At 41.3% G+C, this 19,958-nt stretch overlaps 1 protein-coding gene across 1 annotated transcript in view; it reads left to right on the top strand.

Annotated features, from left to right (window-relative positions):
* PREX2 (phosphatidylinositol-3,4,5-trisphosphate dependent Rac exchange factor 2) overlaps window positions 1-19,958 on the top strand; it is a 369,719-nt gene that overhangs the window by 78,461 nt on the left and 271,300 nt on the right. The window contains exons 3-6 of the mRNA XM_089654281.1: window positions 4,900-5,022; window positions 11,444-11,548; window positions 16,040-16,141; window positions 19,084-19,245. Coding sequence (XP_089510407.1) covers window positions 4,900-5,022; window positions 11,444-11,548; window positions 16,040-16,141; window positions 19,084-19,245 — 492 coding nt within the window. The remainder of the gene's footprint in view (window positions 1-4,899; window positions 5,023-11,443; window positions 11,549-16,039; window positions 16,142-19,083; window positions 19,246-19,958) is intronic.

Below are 19,958 nucleotides of genomic sequence, written 5' to 3' on the forward strand. Positions count from 1 at the left end.
GACATCGAAAAACATTTGACTTTGCAATTAATGGTCTTTCCTGAACAAAAACATTATACACTGTTAAAAAATTGTTTGTTCAAGAAAACCTTTCTATCCTGCTTCTTTGAATCTTCTCATCATAAAAATGGATGTCAGTTTCCCCTCACAATTAGAAAATTAAAAAATTTCAAACAAAATTCTACTTGTGTATGCAAAGCTTAAGTGCTTACATTTATTGTCTAGTCACAGGCCTTCCACCCCTTCCTTCCTTCCACCTCTCGCTTCCTTCCTTCCTTCCACGCACTCCTCCCTCCCTTCCTTCCTTCCTTCCTTCCTTCCTTCCTTCCACCCCTTCCTTTCCTTCCACCCCTCCCTCCCTACCACCCACCCCCTGTCTTCCACCCCTCCTTCCCTTCCTTCCACACCTCTCTTCCTTCCCACCCTTCCTTCCACTCCTTCCATTCCTTTCTTCCTTCCACCCTTCCCTCTCTTTCTTCCACCCCTCCCTTCCTTTCTCTTTTTCTTCCTTCCACAACTCCCTCCCTTTCTCTCTTCCTTCCTTCCACCCCTCCCTTCCTTTCTCCCTTCCTTCCACCCCTCCCTCCCTTCCATTTCCTTCCACCCTTCCCTCCCTTTGCACCCCTCTCTCCCTTCCTTCCCACCTTTCCTTCCACCCCTCCGTTTCTTCCTTCCACCCTTCCCTTCCTTCTACCCTCCCTCCCCTCCTTCCACACCTCCCTTCCTTCCTTCTATCCCTCCCTCCCTTTGCACCCCACCCTTCCTTCCACCCCTCCCTCTCTTCCTTTTTCCCTTCCTTCCTTCCACCCCTCCCTCCCTTTCTCTCTTCCTTCCTTCCACCCCTCCCTCCCTTTCTCTCTTCCTTCCTTCCACCCCTCCCTCCTTTCCTTCCATTTCCTTTCTTCCTTCTTTCCCTTCCTTCATTCTGCATAAAACATTTAACAGTGCCATTTCATGAGAAAATTTACAAGTACGTGTTTAGGGGTGGAATTATGGGCGGGGAAACTGGTGGCGAGTAATTCTTAAGCCCTGGCTAGTAGCTCAGGACTTGAAATTTTGCGCCCTGATTACATTTGAGAAAAGTTGGGTCACCAGCCTGGCGGAACCAGGCGGACAGAAAAGTCAATACTAATTTTATGCTTTTGAAAGAAGAGTACCTACATTGTAAAAAACCTATAATTCAATAAGTAAATATAAAGTATAAACAATTCTTTAGTGTTCCAATGATTTTCATTTGAAGATACTGATTTAAAATTGTGAAAATTATGTAACTGTGCTGAGTGCCAAAATAAAATCCAAACAAATTGTGAACCATACAACAAACAGTGAAACAATAGCTGCACTCAAAAAATACCAATATAAATACTCAATATGTGATATCCTGTTATTGTTGTGCTATTGATAAATAATAATAAATACTAATAGTGAGTCACTTATACTTCAAATGTGCTCCTACCAATAATATTATTACGTCAAAATGCATGAAACACCAAACAATGAAAAAGTCTTTTGGTGACAAAATCCCAATTGTGATAAACAGCTGTGTCCACAATAATCCTGTACGTGTAGTGAAATAGTGACTCTTGTGCCCACCACCACAAAAAACACACTGCTCCTTACTGAATGGTTAGACCCCAGATATTAGGTGGTCTAACAGGGCGTGATCCTGAACATATTTTGCTTGTAACATCCTAGATGGAAAAGAGGTGGCACAGACTTTGGTATCTCTTCTCCTCTTTCCTCCCTTATTGTGATCCTCTGTGTAGTTTGATTTATTGAAATACATAAAAAAACACTTACAAACTTCAAAGACAAAAGTCATAAACACTGCTGGTGCTGGCTCCAGACAGGCGTAGATGATGTCAGCACAATCTCCGCCCAGTTCCAACGTACCTTTCGTCCCAATAGACTTTGTCATGGGGGATCCCTTTCTGTAGCCGGAACCAATGGCATTTATGACTCACATGCTCATTTGTCTTTGAAGTTTGTAAGTTATTTATCTTAATAAATTTATCTATTTATCTTAATAAATCATTTGTACGTTATTACACTATCTGGAGTACTATCCTTTTTGACCGACTACACAGCGGATCACAATCAGGGAGGAAGAAAGGAGGAGATATACTGAAGTCTGGGACACCTCTTTTCTATCTAGGATGTCACAAGCAAGATATGTTCAGCATCACGCTCTGTTAGACCACCTATAATCTGGGGTCTCCCTTGGCATCAGAGACACCGCTCTCTCCTGGTTCTCCTCGTACCTATCCCGACGCTCCTTCAGTGTCACCTACAATGGTGCCACCTCCCCCTCACTCCCCCTCTCTGTTGGGGTCCCCCAGGGCTCTGTCCTTGGACCCCTTCTCTTCTCCATCTACACCTCCTCCCTTGGCAAACTCATACACTCCCACGGCTTCAACTACCATCTCTATGCTGATGACACTCAAATTTACCTCTCCACCCCTCACCTCACCTCCACTTTCTCCGCCCGCATCACTCACCTCCTAAACGACATCTCTGACTGGATGTCGCTCCATTTCCTCAAACTCAACCTCTCCAAAACCGAGCTTCTCGTCTTCCCTCCTGCCCGCGCCCCCCCCCCCATCCTATCCATCACTACTAACATCACCACCATCAATCCCGCCCCGCAAGCCAAAGTCCTTGGAGTCATTCTGGACTCTAACCTCTCCTTCCAACCTCATGTCAAATCACTCACAAACACATGCAGACTCCACCTCCGCAATATCGCCAAAATACGCTCCTTCCTTACCCCAGACACCACTAAACTACTTGTGCACTCCCTGATTATCTCACGCCTTGACTACTGCAACTCCCTCCTCACCGGCCTACCCCAGTGCAGGCTCTCCCCGCTTCAGACCATCCTCAACTCAGCGGCTAGACTCATCCACCTCACCACCTGCTCCACCTCTGCCACCCCCCTCTGCCTCTCCCTCCACTGGCTCCCTATCGCCCAACGCATCAAATTCAAACTACTCACTCTGACCTACAAAGCCATTCACAACACTGCCCCTAACTACCTCACCAACCTGATTCCCAAGTACCACCCTACCCGTACCCTTCGCTCTTCACAGGACCTCCTTCTATCTTGCTCCCTGGTCTCCTCCTCACACGCACGTCTGCAAGACTTCTCCAGGTCCTCCCCCATCCTCTGGAACTCACTACCCCAATCCATCAGACTGTCACCTTCCCTCCTCACCTTCAGGCGCTCCCTGAAAACCCACCTCTTCAGGGAAGCCTACCCCACCCTCACCTAACTGCTGCTCTCCTTCATTCCTCCTACCACTCCATCCCCCACAGCCACTTCCTCCTGTACCACTACCCCCTCCCTCCTAGATTGTAAGCTCGAAAGAGTAGGGCCCTATAACCCCTCGTGTGCTGTTTGTAGTTGCTGTAATGTTTCATGTATTGTCCCCCCCTCTATTGTACAGCGCTGAGCAAACCCTTTGGCGCTATATAAACTCAATGTAATGTAATGTAATGGGGTCTAACAATTCAGTAAGGAGCAGCGTGTTTTTTGTGGTGGTGGGCACAAGAGTCTATTTCACTATAAGTGGAGGATTTTTGTGTTCACAGATGTTCATCATAATCGGGATTTTGCCATCAAAAGACTTTTTCATTTTTGGTGTTTCATGCATTTTGACTTAATAATATTATTGGTAGGAGAACATTTAAAATATAAGTGGCTCATTATTAGTATTGAGAGAAAATTATTGGCAACTGTATAGCTTCAGGGTATGGTCGTGTCATGCTGCTGCCTTATCGAACTATCTAAATCAAATTTTGTGTGTTTCTGCATACATTAAATTGTTCATTTCATTCTCCAATGGTTGCTTTGTAATGGTGGTTCAAATCTGACAGGTCAGCATGGTTCATACGAGTTAGTATCAAATGTTTCAAGACTAGTTTTGTAACACGCCAACAAATACAGCACAAGACTACACATGCAGTCACAGGGAGCACCAATGTTCATAAGTCAGTGTGCCAAAAGATATTGTCTTGTGTACATCGGGAGCTGTGAAACTGGTGCTATTCTAACCATGTGCATTACCACCTCTGCTATTTCATCATGGACAGCAAGTTAGAACAAAGAGCAAACATGAAATTCTGCTTGAAATTGTCCAAATCTGCCACAGAGACATTTGACATGATTCGGCAAGTTTATGGCAATGCTGCAATGAGTAGTTTGCGGTGTTTTGAGTGGCACGCGTGCTTCAAGAGTAGAAGAACATCACTGGAAGACAACGAGAGATCAGCAAGAGCTTCAATGAGCTCAACTCCTGAAAATGCCCCCTTTCAGGAGAAGAAGATTCAGCTCAAAGGTTGCTGTTTTTACAAGATCCAGCGATTTTTCCAGTTTCACGCAGAATTTCTCTTTTTCTCTTTGTTCTAACTTGCTGTCCATGATGAAATAGCAGACGTGGTAATGCACATGGTCAGAAAAGCACCAGTTGCACAGCTCCCAATGTACACAGGATGATGTCTTTTGGCACACTTGCGCACACTTCACACAAGGTCGGTGTTCCCTGTGACTGTGTGTGCAGCCTTGTGCTGTCATCTGTTGGCGTGTTACAAAACTAGTCTGCAACCTTTTTGATACCACCTCGTATTATAGATATTTTGGTCATTTGATCCACTGTATGTACAAAGATGAAACAGTTACACAGACCAATATGAAGCAGTTGTCAATTTTGAAATGTTTTAGCTAAAATTAATGCCTATTGTTACCATAGAAATATAGTTTTCTGATTTCCTATTGCGCCTTTATTTTAACTAGTCGTTTGCTGCAGGTGGAAGAACAAGGGATTAAATGGGTTATGTCTATCATCAACTGTCACTATTTCAGTCATTTATTTCAGTCATATGCCTTTGTTATCTCTTCAGATGTTATTCTCCAACATTGAGGACATTCTTGTGGTACACAGAGACTTCCTGGCCCTCATTGAGGAATCCTTGTACCCTGAACCAAACGCACACCAAGAATTGGGAACCTGCTTTCTAAAATTTGTAAGTTCTGCCTTCTCTTGTATCTTGCTCCTTTTTTCCTATCCAGGACTTGGTGGGGATATTACCAATATATTATATTGTTATAGGGAAGATGTACTTTGTCATGCTCGAATTTGCATGGTGTCTCCAAAGCAGGCTATTGACCTTATACCTTTATCATACATTTTCCTTTAGATGGTTTAACAACTATGTAGTATAACAACTTGGTTGGGCCTTGATTAAACTGGTTATACATAGTTTTTAATGCATGTAAAGAAGACTGTACAGATATTGTACAAGAAATTTGTATTGCGTACAGCCAGATTTAGATTTGGTCTGCTGAGTAACCAGCAACTCATCATTATTCGATATCTTAGTCCAGTAAAGTACACTATTCGTTACTACACATTATTTTAAACACTTAGGCTTCATGCACACTGGACATTTTAATAATGCTTGTAGCTTTAGCTGTGTAAAGTCACGTTAAAAATGCAAGTTTTTCAGCATTTTTACATTAGCGTTTAGCCGTGCTTTAACATGTTTTGCCGTGTTTGCATTTTTAGCATTGTTAGCATTTTTTAGCGTTTTTCTTTACCGAAAAAAGGTTTTTTGCTCAAATAAAGTCCAAAAATGCTGGTTTGCCGTGTTTTACCACATTTTACCACGTTGTGCTGCATTTTTCAGCGTTAGATCGTTTTTACAGCTAAAAAACTCCTCTAGAAACCCACTAGTCCTGGGTTTTTTTCCAGCCAAAAAACGCTGATTACAGCCTATGTGTGCATAGACACATAGGTTATCATGCTGGGGAGTTTACTGGCTATAGAAAAAAATGTCAAAAGCCAAAAAGAGCAGCTGTAAAAACGTCCAGTGTGCATGAGGGCTTACTGTTTTCAATTGTACCCCCACATCCTCTGCCTTCCTGTCTACTGCTTTGCAGAACGTCTTTGTGATGAGCCAGCATACTAAAGTAAGTACTAGTCACCTTATTAGATTCACTGGGATAAAATTTCCTATCATGCCTAGCGTGATTGCCCATGCATGCCTCATCACTGATAAAGTTTTGCCTGAATAGACACCCTATAGTCTGATGCCAGGAGTGTGCATGCAAGGATGGCTCCAACGAGGTTCCATAAGACCCTGCAAGGGAAAGACGTCAGCGTAACATGGGAAAGCAGGGCCAGCACCAAGGGACAATATGTTTTAAGAGGAGAACTTTAGAGCAAGAAAAAGCAGCATTGTGTGTTAGCATTGCCATAAGTAGTGGAATTATCAAAGAAAAATTTTGGATTTTTTATTACTTTAAATATGTGCTGGGGAGAGGGCCAGCACTACAGTGTATGGCTAAAATCTGGGCCTGTTTTACACATTATGTAACTGAGCTGGAAGTGCGAACAAAAACTCATCAGCCACTACACCGGCAAATTATTTTCTTGAAAGCATGTTTTCCATCCTTAAAGTTCCACGGATGCTAAACCAATGTACAGGTATTGCAAGAATCCAGTATATATTTATATGTATATACAGAGGAAAATTGTATTAAAAAAAGCAATTGCCTCGTGCTGAAGGATTTGGGAAGCAGCAGATTTGATTTGCAGTTTGTACTCACTAATTACTCGTTCTGGAGAGATTTTAATGTTTCATGGAGACAAGCTGTACATTTACAGGAACATGTACTTACTTTGTGGCTTTGGCAGTAGGAATCTGGCACTGGCTTTCCACCTCCTGCCAAAACGCAGAAACCTCTCTGAAAGCTCAGCGTCATGGCAGGTGTGCAGAGATGAACAGAGAAGCTACATCGTGCAATCTCACCAAAAATTATATTTAGAAAATCTTTACTGCAAACTATTCTTCTATTTATATATGGTGAAATATTATGCAATCATGCATTCTAAAGCTTTTCCCATGTTTATTATTTTTGCATAAAACCTTTTTAGGGGGATTTGTGATAGAGGCGAGACATATGGAGACTGTGGCATTAATTTAATAAACAAAGACTATTCTAGAAAAATGAACGTACCCTGAGCTTAATAGGTGTTATTTATTTATTTCAGGTACTTATATAGCGCTGTCAATTTACGCAGCGCTATACATATATATATTATACAGCCACATCAGTCCCTAACCCTCAAGGGGCGTACACTCTAAGGTCCCTAACTCACATTCATACATACACATACTAGGGCCAATTTGGACAGGAATCAATTCACCTACCAGCATGTCTTTGGAGTGTGGGAGGAAACTGGAGTACCCGGAGGAAATCCACGCAAGCACAGGGAGAACATGCAAACTCAGTGCAAGAGGTGCCATGATCAGCAATCGAACCCATGACCCATTTACTGCAAGGCTGATGTGCTAACCATTAAGCCACTGTGCCGCCCAATTAGGTATTTTTCAATGAAACAAAATAAAAGATGTATAGCTATCTACATGATAATGTGTTTGACAGCAGTAGGATGCGCAGAGTCTTATGAGAATAATACAAAACACAAAAAGTCACTCAAAAGTCAAACGAAAAATATATATTGCTACATACAAGCACCCATACCATGCAAACATGAATGAGCATATCCACACATACACAGCTGCCCCCACCCACAGCACTTCAAACTATGAGGAAGCAAAGAAATCTAAAAAAAAAATAATAAGCAGACAGTTGAGATGTAGTCACATCGATTCATTGGGATGCAGAGATGTCAAGACAGGGCTGCCAAATCTTAGAATTTTTTTTGTGAGCAAGCCCCACCTGGGTAGATTTTCTTATGTGTCCTGATCCTAGTAAGGGAAAGTTGAGTTCACTTCAATCAACCATTCACAAGCTAGCAAAAATCCCTTTTTTTTATATTTGCACATGGTTGGGTATTCAAAATGGTTTGCCTTATTTCCTATCATTCACTTTGAACTGAAGGTATACTTTTCAAAGTGAACATTCACTTTGCTAATTTAACAGCCTCTGGTACTTTAAGAAATAAAAACAAAGAAACCTCTAAGTGTGTACTGTGAAGGTATTTAATAAAAAGATAAGTAGTAACTCACATCTTAGAATTTAAAAACAGGCTCATGGGTAAGAGGGTGAGACGTCTGTAGCCAGATGATGTTGTGTGTCTGATCCAGAGAGGAGATCGATTGAGTCCGTCAGCAGATGGTGCTGTGCATGTGCAACATGGAAGGTAAGCCTGGTGGAATCTCCAAGGTGTCTGCAAGCAGATGGAGCCGTGCACATGCAGCATGGATGGTGGAGCCCGGCAGAGTCTCCAAGATGTCCGGGATCAGCACATGTGGCGTCTGATGTCATCAAAATGCGATGTGTTTCTGAGCATGTGCAGGACGAGATGAGTCCAGGCGCGCTTTTTCATCAGGCAGGACACACTTAGAGGCGCTGTGTTTCTTTGTTTTCCCTTCTGCAGAGTTATGCTTCGCTCCTACGCAGCTTGCCCTTAATGCCTACTGGACTACCTTCACCCCTGTCTATTTGCAACTCATCAAACATACAAGGACTGCCACACCATGCACCTGTTATCCCTTTTGTATTGACTTTAATGAATAAACCCCATTGTGTTTTAAGAAGGCTCTACTGTGGTTCAACGGAAGGCTTTCTGGTCTCTTTTGGCTGCCCCCACCATAATCTGTCTATGTATAATTTGAAATGTAATGTGTATTATTTTCCCTCAAAAGCTAAATAAACAAATATTTTATATATATAAAAAAATAAGAGATATACTAGATTGTAGTAACGCAGTAACGTTTATATTTGGGGAAAAAGAACATTGTGGCCACCTGTAAAGTTGATATCCCGCATTCCAAGAGCCTTCACATATTCCAGTGAATGGTGACACTTCTGGTACTGTTTCACTCACCGTAATATTTATTTATTTATTACAGGTACTTATATAGCGCTGTCAATTTACACAGTGCTTTACATATATATATTGTACATTCACATCAGTTCCTGCCCTCAAGGAGCTTACAATCTAAGGTCTCTAATTCACATTCCTACATACACATTCATACAAGGGCCAATTTAGATGGGCCAATTAACCGACCAGCATGTCTTTGAAGTGTGGGAGGAAACCGGAGTACCTGGAGGAAACCCATGTAGGCAAAGGAAGAACATGCAAACTCCAGACAGGTAGCGTCGTAATAATAATTAAATCCTATAACCAGTAACATGTCATTGCTTTAATATCATTGATTCTTTTGATATCATTCAAATCCCAAATACAATATTTAGAGAACCCCAACTAAAATAGCTCACTTATGCTTTTATAGAGAAACGATGGCATTGGTTGGTTTGCAGATATATTCTATCACTGAAGGGTTCACATCCTCTTATACACATGTTACGTTTAATCACTATGATCACATAATAGCAGAGAGACTGAACTTCCATTCATGAAAATAATTCATATGTGTGGTCTAGTGAGTGTTCCATAATGAAGCTGTATTCACTGCTTGTTGCATGTTAGGATCGGTCACCCAGTGTTGAACTATATACATACAGGGGTTTATTTACTAAAGCTGGAGAGTGCAAAATCAGGTTCACTTCTGCATAAAAACCAATCAGCTTCCAGGTTTTATTCTCAAAGCTTAACTGAACAAGCTGAGGCTAGAACTAATAATAATAGAACAAATAGAAAACCTCCATATACACTATCCAATATCCACAGTTGATCCAGAGGAAGGCAAAAAAAAACCTCCATAAAGCATTATCCAATTTTTTCCAGCGGGGGAAAAAAATCCTTCCTGATCCCCCAAGAGACAATCGGATATTCCCTGCATCAACTTTACCTATAAATATTAGTATCCAGAAAAAGTGTTATTTGGTGTTCAGCTTTAGTTTGTTATTTAAATCCTTCTAAATCTGCTAGTGCATCTAACACTACCTTTTCCAAAGATTGACAATGCTGCTGTCCAGGGGTGTCTCCTTTGCTCCTCCATCCAGAGTGGAGACAGCTGAACACAGTAAGTGTATCACTGGTTGGATCACCAGGTTGAAAATAATTGGAAAAAAAAAGCCTAAAACTAGGGATGCACCAATGCCAGTACCAGTATCTGTATCCATGCTGATACTGAGTGTTTTCACGCGTACTCTTGAAAATGCTTCTGATACCTGAAACCTATACTTTGTGGTGCAATTTGCGTCCATACAAAATGTATGGACGCAAATTGTACCGCAAAGAATAGCATGCGATTTGAACAGGAAAGCGGTGCGATTCTTGTTCAAATCGCATGCGGTTTTCCCACTGCTCCTGTGTGAACCCAGGCTTGTCAAACAGGAGCGGTGAGGGAAACCTCCCTGCACCAATCCCATGCTGTCACAGAAAGAAAAGCTGGGGATTTGAAATCCCCCCTGGCTTTCTTTCCTCTCAGTGCAGGGATGACAGTATGGGCTAGATGACTTTTGACTGGTCAGCACAGTCACGGTGCTGACCAATCAAAAGCCAAAAAGCCGTCTAGCCCATACTGTCATCCCTGCACTGAGAGGAGAGCAAGACGGGGGGATTTCAAATCCCCAGCTTTTCCTTCTGTGACAGAATGGGATCGATGCAGGGAAGTTTCTTTTTGTATTGACGCAAATAGCGCCGCAGAGTATCAGTACATGGTATCGGCGAGTACGAGTACCAATACTTACGGTCAAAAAAAAAGTGTATCTGTGCATCCCTACGTAAAGCAGAAAGCTAACACAACCACCACATTTAAGGATTGCTAAGTTGCAATATAGTATATTTTTGTTTTAGGGTTTAATATAATTTTTAAAAATTCTTCTTGATGCATCTTCGATGCAGTTTCCGGAAAGCACATCTTCCATAGGTATGAATGTTAAGCTATCTAAAAAATGTTTTTATCGTTTCTTAAACACATTAGACTGAAATTAAAGATCATGAAAAATGCACAAATGTGAATGCAGTCTCATGTTCAGCTGTGGTATTATTGAATTAGTAGTGGATACAACCTAGTTACATCTAGTATACTACAAGAGTGTATACATAGCTGCTGTATCTTTACTACACTCAGAATTATTGCTGCCCGGAATTAATGTACTCCATTGCTTAATGTAGAGGGAACAGAACCCTTGAGAACTAAGCAATAACTGGAGTCTGGGCCAACCTGTCCTTGTCATGTAAGTTGGATCATTTGTTTAAATGCATCTGGCCTACAGCCTACTTTTATATAAATTGATGCTGGTATAAGATGACCCCTATGAAAGTCAGTGCATTGTGCTTTATAAGCAAGGCTTCACATTAGGAACAAAATCACATTGACTGACAGCCCATAGTCGCTATAGAATGTTATAGCAGCTAATTGTTAAATATTTATGTTGAGCAGCTTTAGTGAAAATCATTGTCCTAGGGGTAAGCGAAGCACCTTCAATTCTGATTGGGATGCACCTATACAAATGCTCTGTATATTCCTATAAACACAGATCACTTCTCTTTAATTGTAGAAAGAGCGCTTTGCCATTTATGATGAATACTGCAGCAACCATGAAAAGGCACAGAAACTACTCTTGGAGCTGAACAAGATCAGATCAGTGAGAACGCTTTTATTGGTAAGAAATTATGAGTGTTTAACATTTTTTCTGAATAATATAGAGCTTGTATATCTTGATTATTAATTATTTAGCGTTTTGTTGTAAATAGACTACCGGTAAATTCAATACATCTTTTATATTTGCACTTCTATTTCCAGTAGATGTTAACCCTGACCGCATCACATCAAAGTTGCTAATCCAAATGTGTAATGTGTAGCAATATATTTTTTTTTATTTTGGAAAATATTGTTTTCACCATTTTTCAACATTAACTGCAGCCTCTTTAACTACAGGCCCTATTCTGTGTATATGCATGTGTTTTAGCTAAATGTCATTGATAAAAATGGGCTTCCCTGTGGTGACAATGGCAAAACATGCCTGAGCAAGGAGCACCAGCACGGCCACTTATAGACTCTACTAGAAGTACATTTGTGCACAGGAACAATGGGGAGATTTGGGTAGATTGTTGTCACCCTATAGCCGGATGTGCCTCAGCAAGGACGTTAATGATGGGATATCTAGGTATCCATTAAAAAGATGGCTGCAGATTTAAAAAATATTAAAACTTATTTTTTACATTACATTTACTTTAACCAAAATGTATGAGGTTTTGGTGGTTGGGTTTATATCTACTTTAAAGGAGAAGTATGGGATATAAAAAAACAGCAATGACATGACCGCTGAGCGATCAGCTCTTACTCTGCTTTGAGCAGAGAGTGGTGGTTGTCAGTCATTTCTCTCCACTCTGTTCCTCTGACACTCACTGGATCACTGGATTGGGGAAAAGGCAGAACCATCCTGGGTGTCAGGATCCCTCCAGAACCCGACACGATCCCACTATCAGCTGACTCAGGGGAAACAGAGAACTGAAGTAAATGTACTCCTGTGGCCGAAAAGAAAAGTATGGTCTAAAAAGCTTTGGCGATACTTCTCTTATAAATGTATATTTTTTTTATACAAATGCTGGGCACTGCCTCTATCTCTAATGCTCTGCTTTGCTAGAAATATCCTATTTAATTAGTATACAATGTGAAATGTATTGCCTCCTTTTGTTGATTTTGGCAACTGAAAATTCCTCACTTTTTTCTCAGTGAACTAAATAAGCAAAAGTTTCTTTCGTACCAGATATCCTCAGCTGTGACATTTCCTTCCCGTGATTTATATAGCACTGTAAGAGAATATCTCTCTGTATATTTACTCAAAGACAAAGTTTAATGCCAAATAATGTAATGAACCATGACACTGGAGGAGAAAAAATAAAATGAATGGCATCAAGGGAACAAGGTTATCATGTACCTGGGCCAGAAACAATTATTCAACCATAGGCTTCTTCCTCTTAAACAGCTATTTTTAATTTAAAGCAACTAAACTAAATTGTCAGGTAGTGATGGAGTACATGCAGATAAAATGCATTGAAAATATTTTATATTGGCAGAATATTATAATGACCATCAACAAACCAATAAGATTTTACCTTTCATCAATGTAAAGCAGACAGAACAATTGAAGATGATGTTTGTGGATTACTGAAGGCCAGTACATACATACCAAAAGTTGTCTGGTTCAGCAGGAACCGGCCGACTTTAAGTCCTTGTGTACCTCTGTCTGTTCAACAATGGACAGTAATGCTGGAAAGCCAGGCAATAGTTGTAAGCGCTGATCAGAGTATTCCGGGGGGCCAAGGGTGGGGGGGTCCCGTTGTCAGATTACAATAGCACAGTTGGAGAGGTCCCTGCATCAACATTGCTTGTGTTGATGCAAGGATATGTCAACTTTTTTTCATTTAGAAAATCATCAGTTGTGCACATTCCTATCTAGGTGTACAAACCAATACAATGTTTATTGTTCTGTTATACTTAAAGATTTATTTAGCTCTTTGACCAAAAACCTAAAGTTTATCTAAAGCTGATATTTTGCATTCATTTTGGACAGAGTAGTGTGGAGTTGGATCCTCAGTCAGGGTTTTATTACTATCTATGTCACCACTGGGGAGCTATTATTCCTGGTGATCCAGAGATCTCCCAGCATCTCTAATTCCTTGATTTTAACCAATAAGACATATTTCAATCTTTAGGTTGGTTGCCCCTCTTTCTCAGAAGCATGAAGATCACTCTACCTATACTCTGTAATCTATCAAGAGCAGGGCCCTCGATCCCCTCATGTTTTGCATTGTATTGGTATTGTTCTGTCACATGTTCTGTCCCCCTTTGTAATGTACAGCGCTGAGTGAACTATTGGCGCTTTATAAATACTGTATAATAATAATAATAATAATAATGTGAGGTCATTCTCACCTAGAGCAACTTCTGTTTGGAATTGTAAAACACATAGCCATGGGTATCCAGGAGGTCTTGGTTAGGGTTTGTATATTCTTTCCCTAACAGCTTGGCTTTTGCACTCCTTTGCACCCCTTTTGCTCTTCTTTATCACCATTGAGATTTTATGTGCCCCTCTGGACCTTTTCTCACATTTTCTAGCCCATGCATAGCCCTCTTTTTGTGCTCAAGAGGTTACTGCCTTACAAGGGCCTCTGTAAGAATGAAACTTTTTTCTCTTTGCTAAAGTGGTTATAAACCTTTACAAATAACCAGTGATGGAACTACTCTCAGGTGATACACAGAGATAAAATAAATACTCCTACAGAAGCTGTACCTGTTTATCTGCAGACATCTGTACAGCCTTCTGCAACACACAGAATTTGCACATAATCTGTCAGCATCTCTCAGCAGCACAAAGTAGGGAGCAGGGATCCGAATTCACCACAGCATAGCTAAGAGAGAAGAATTGATTGGAGGGAAGGGACCCCCCCCCCCCGATCCTTCTCAGAGAACAAGTACAGCTGTGGCTGTCAATCTCGGGCTGTGTGCTCGAGCACCCCCCCTACCTTTTATCTCTTGGAGTCAGGAAAAGCTGTAAGAAGTGATATGAGGCTGTCAGAAGTGATTCTGTTATGCAGATAACAGAAGAACGAGGCAGTAGAAAGAACACACACTGCTTTGGATAGAGACAAGTATACAGTACAAAAGGACGTGCTTTGTTCAGATTTCATGTCCTAGGTTTACGACCACGTTAACCCTAACAGCCGTAGTTCTGCCTTGGCTCCCCGTGTTCCTCGTGAAAGCTTCCCCCTTTTCTTATGCTACATGGGGACAAAGTATCTGGGAAGCCAGTCCTTTGTGACTCTCTGGGATTTCTCCTATCGCTTTTTGTGGAAATACCATTTTTCCTCCCTATGTCCTGCCTTGAACATGTCAATCACTTACCATTTGCCTTATGGATGGAGTCAGGACTGTCACCTGTGGCTGCCTGGCATGTATTCCCTTGTCCACTGACTCCTCTTCTGCTCTTCCATGGTCTCTCTGTGGGATTCCTCCCTCCTCCACTTAGCAGGGTGGTTATTTTGCCTTTCTACCAGGGCTTCTGTCCTCAGAGAACCATTTTTTGACAGGTTCCTCTTAAGCCGGCCATAGATAGTTCGAATCTTGGCTGTTTCTGCAGGGAACGGCTCAGATTCTAACCATCCATGGGCAGGCTGTACCCAATTCAATTGTTGTATGACTTGGGTACAACCAGCCTGTTGGATTTTTTATGCACCTATTGCCAGCAGCTATAGCCACTATCAGTAATTACTGTGTTCTCCTGGCTGGGATAGCTCCCCCCCCTGCTTTCCTGCAGGGAGAACACAATAACTCCATGTGGGAGATTCCCCCCAACAACACTGTATTGATGGGGGAATCGAGCGATCATCTATGGCTGACTTTAGAGCCTCTGTGGATCCCTACTTCAGCTACAAGGTGCTTCTGCTATCTTTTGTCTGTTCAGGCCCATTAACCCTGATTGTTCTTGTGGGCTTGCTGCTGCAGTTTTGGCTATATTGTTGCCCACTTCTATATTAATTGCTTGGGAACATCCAATGGTTTAAGAATCAGCCCCTCTGTCCTGTACTGTACAAATTAGATAACAGGAATTTTGGCATACCTGTAAATCTCATATTTTGGAGTACAGTACAGGTCCGTTTCCTCTTCCTCTGTGATCTCCTCACTGCTTACTAAAAAGCTGGAGCTACACAGAGTTGGTGAGATAATATGGCTGTACTGGGGGGCGTATATGACCCATGGAATAAGAATCAACTCCTGTTTCCTTTATTTTACTCCAAAACATGACATTTACAGGTACAGCAAAACATTTTTTTTCCCTACAAAAGTTGCAGTTTAGAGTAATGGCTACAGATATACATATTAGGAAAATGTCAGTTTTATAAGGATTGTTAATTTTATTGATTTTATGAAGAGAAACAGGGAGTGATTTTAGACATGGAAAAAATAAGCTATTTTTTCCTGTTTGTTAGTAAATTGTAGCGGCCTGAAGTTCAGCAAACCACGTATGGTACAAATCTGAACTCTCCTGCAAGCACACATTGCATACACCCACGTGTGAATATCAGAGCATGGAAAAAGTGAATGAAAAAGCCAGGATCTGCCTAAAACCTGGGTTTGTTTGTGTTTTTAGAATTGCATGGTACTTAGTGGAAGGAAGAACACAGATGTTCCTCTGGAAGGATATCTAGTTGCTCCAATACAGAGAATATGCAAGTACCCACTTCTTTTGAGAGTAAGTATGCCCTGGTTGCTAGGGGATGTTATTAGAAGGGTGAAGCATGCTACTCAGTTTATTTCAATGTCTTTCATACAATCAGCCTCCCTTCCCTTGCTCTCCCTTTAACAGGCCTGTTATTATGCAGAACAAACTTGGCATAGAAAAGGCGACATCTAACAGTGATTATTGTGGAACAGTCTCATCAATACTGAAAACACCTCATATCCAGGCTGTTTGTGTATATACTGTATATGCACTAAAAACATCAATTATTCATATACTGTATGTTGTGTTGCAATAGGTTATTTCACTTGTTTTTAATATGAATTACCGCATATGCATCAGGACTAAACTTGTCTGGATGGGCAGTATGGGTACTCTGGAATTTGCAAGTTAAATAAGCAAATCAAAGTGTTTCAAGTAGAATTGTAAGATGCCATGAATTTCTTTTAAGTTCAGTCCCATTTTCACAATGGCCCAATTCACTGCAGCCAACCCCCCCCCCCCCTTTACTAAATAGAAAGTCACCTATCTTTCTGTAAATTACTATGGTGGTGTGAGACATGTTGTTCTACTAGTGTCCTTAATATAGCCTAATAAAAGAGGAGTCTGTGTCGTTGGCTAAATGCTTGTGACCTGATCATCAGACCTAGTTTTCTGGACAAAATTACACAGCCCTTTCATACAGTATAGCTAGGTTGGTAACCATACCTTTTTTACTACAGTTAAGCAAAACAGACAAAATTACACAGCCCTTTCATACAGTATAGCCAGGTTGGTGACCATAACTTTTTACTGCAGTTAAGCAAAACAGTTAGGTCACTTACATTCCCCTATCCTTTTATTGAACAGTATAACAACAGCAACAATCCATTCCTCTGTCACTGTGCTCTTTACATCTGTCAGCATGTTCCCTGTCTGTACATGTGCAGGCAGTACGTCCATTGGCTTCTATTGATGTTCCTGTCTCTCCCAGTCTGTTGTTATAAAACAGAGCACAGAAGGATGATACAAAGTCAGATGCAAAATTTAAAAATGTATTACGTGCAGGAGAGAAGTGCAAGGGTATGACAGCCAACAGAATAGTTCAACTTTTCACTCATGGATGATGATTACTAATCTTTCCTTAGTTAGATACAAAATAATCAATATATATATATATATATATATATATATATATATAAAGTCATAGCCATACAGGTAAACAACAAGGACAGGGAATTACTCCCCATAATGCCTTTAGGTACGCACAAAACAAATTATAAAGTAGCAGGTCCAAGCTCTTTGCATGGGGGGGGGGTTACAGAGGAGGAACAAAGCTCAAAATCAGTGTTTAGGAAATGGACATAAAAAGTTAAAGCAAGTGTTTCTGGGACAGTGAAGGTGGTGGGGAGTGGATCAGCAGTACTGACTCATTCACCACTGCTGTGAAGATAATGGGGCAGACCCAGAATGAAACAGAAAGAGTATTTGCACAAAATGTAAGCCACACATTAGCAGGCGCAGTGTCATGGAGTCTATGAACAGTTGAGGTGTTGTGGGGGACATGAGAGAATGTGAAGGGAATATTTATGCAGGAAATGAGACTCTGGAGCTGAGTTTACCAGTGGACCAATCAGTGGAGATGAGCATGATAATTGGCATTGTGATCTGAATAAATGTGGGAGATAATCCCATTTGCATGGAAGAATGGGTACTGAGTGGTAATACACATTCATTGGGTACAGAAGAGTAATTACACATGTGCTATGGAATGGTTGTTTAGGAGCAAGCGCGTATGCACTGAATACTGGCAGTTGAGTGATTGATGTACGGAAGCAGAAGAATACATACTGAGAGGCACATAAATTGGATACTGAGTGCTAAGGGGTTAATCAATTTGAGCTGGGTGATGAGGGGCTAACATGTGAATGGGGACAGAGCTCTGAGACAAACAAGAGACAGAGGGTGCACCAGCCTAGTGCATTACCTCAATGGGGATTTTATTAATGATAAAAAGAGGAAATATATACTCACAAACAACACAAGTGAAAAGGCATATCAAACTCCATAATGAACATGAGAATGCCTGGTCGAATACAAAATGTGTGAAAACCTTCTAAAAGGCTGATGGGGTGATCCCCTCTTCATTGGATCCACTCCCTTCTTCCGACAATGTGCTGAGGACATAACCCACATGGTCGAAGGAATGGGCATTAAGGGGTTATCACATATGCTGGGGACAGGACACTGAGGGATATATTGTGTTGGGGACTAGGCATTAGGGGTTAGTGTTTATATGCAGCCTATATACAGCGAAAGTTAAATTCACACACACTGAATATTCATCACTGAGGAGTAAATGCACATGCTGTAGTATCAGATTGCATAGACTGCAGAGCGGTCACTGAGGGGTTGATGTTTTTAAGCTGGTGGAAGGTAGCTGAAAAGTTAACAGTCATTCTGTAGAGCTGATCAATAAATGGTTAATGCAATGAAACTGCAGACTGGTTGCTATTGGGTAGTCTAAAACTGGCTAGAAAGCTCTGTGTACTGGAGGGGCATCTTACTGCTGGTAAAGATACTAAGGAGAAACTGGATGAGAAACTGGAAAGTGTGCTAAAGGAGAGAAATGGGAAAGAGTGTGTGCTGGAGGTGGGATCTCATATAGAAAGGACTATTCTGTGTGCTGGAGGTGGGCTCTCACTGGGGGAAGACCAATGTGTGTGTGTTTGAAGTGGGATCTCACTGGGGAAAGACTAACCTGTGTGCTGGAGGTGGGATTTACCTACAAAAACCAAACTCTTGACTGTTGTGAAAACGAAACCCTGGCTTAGACATTATTCTTAAATATTACTTATTTAAAATATTGGACAAAATACTAGATTGCAGAGAATGATTTCAATCCCACATCCCCCAAACTATTGTATCAGTTTAATATATGCATATATTTATTTCTGTATATATTTTTTACACAGGAGTTACTGAAGAGGACTCCAAAGAGGCACAGTGACCATGCAAATGTGGTGGAGGCACTACAAGCAATGAAGGCTGTGTGCTCCAATATCAATGAGGCCAAGAGAAGAATGGAGAAATTAGAAATGTTAGAGGAATGGCAGAGCCATATTGAGGGCTGGGAGGTGAGAGTTTATGAAAGCAGCCTTGTGTTTTTAAAGTTGAATTTTAGCAAAAATTAATTTTTCCTACAGCCACATCACTTACCTGCAATGGAGTATGCTTGACAATGTGCAGACTGCTGTTTCATGTTGAAGCCTTCTCTGCAGGGAGCCCGGTGGTCTTCCTGGTTTTGAACTTCTGCCATGGTGGAGGTTAAAAGCTTTTGGTCTTCAGGCCAAACTGTATTCAAGATGGTCGGAAAGGGACCTACTCCCTGCCTCTGAGAAAAGACTGTGAATTGTTTACCCTGAATGTAAAGCAATCTCTGAAGGGGGGAGAGTCAGATGAATGGCAGGATTATCTCTCCCATGCGGAGTTTGTATTACATTCAGTGTAAACAATCGCAAAGGATGAGAGAGGGGAGGAGGGAGTGGGTCTCTATTGGATCATCATGAATGCATTTCAGCCTGAAGAACCAAAGCTAGGAGCCAGGAGGACTGCCTCCCCCTTCCCCGCCACAGACACGCAGAGAAATTTCTACACCATGTCTAACTCTATTTATCTTTATTACATGTGGGAGGAGAATTGGTAGTTTATAGAAAACAGCTTGTAAGGCAGATAAGAATGTTTTTTTCTTTCAGTTCATTTCACAGGACGAAGACATGGCATGGCAGATATTTTCTGTACTTGCTGAAAATGTTCTTAGCTTGAAAAGGAAAAACTAATGCCACTCACC

This window comes from Staurois parvus, unplaced genomic scaffold (assembly GCF_062004578.1).
Source record: "Staurois parvus isolate SC_StPar_1 unplaced genomic scaffold, SC_StPar_1.0 ptg000748l, whole genome shotgun sequence".
Classification (NCBI taxonomy): Eukaryota; Metazoa; Chordata; class Amphibia; order Anura; family Ranidae; genus Staurois; species Staurois parvus.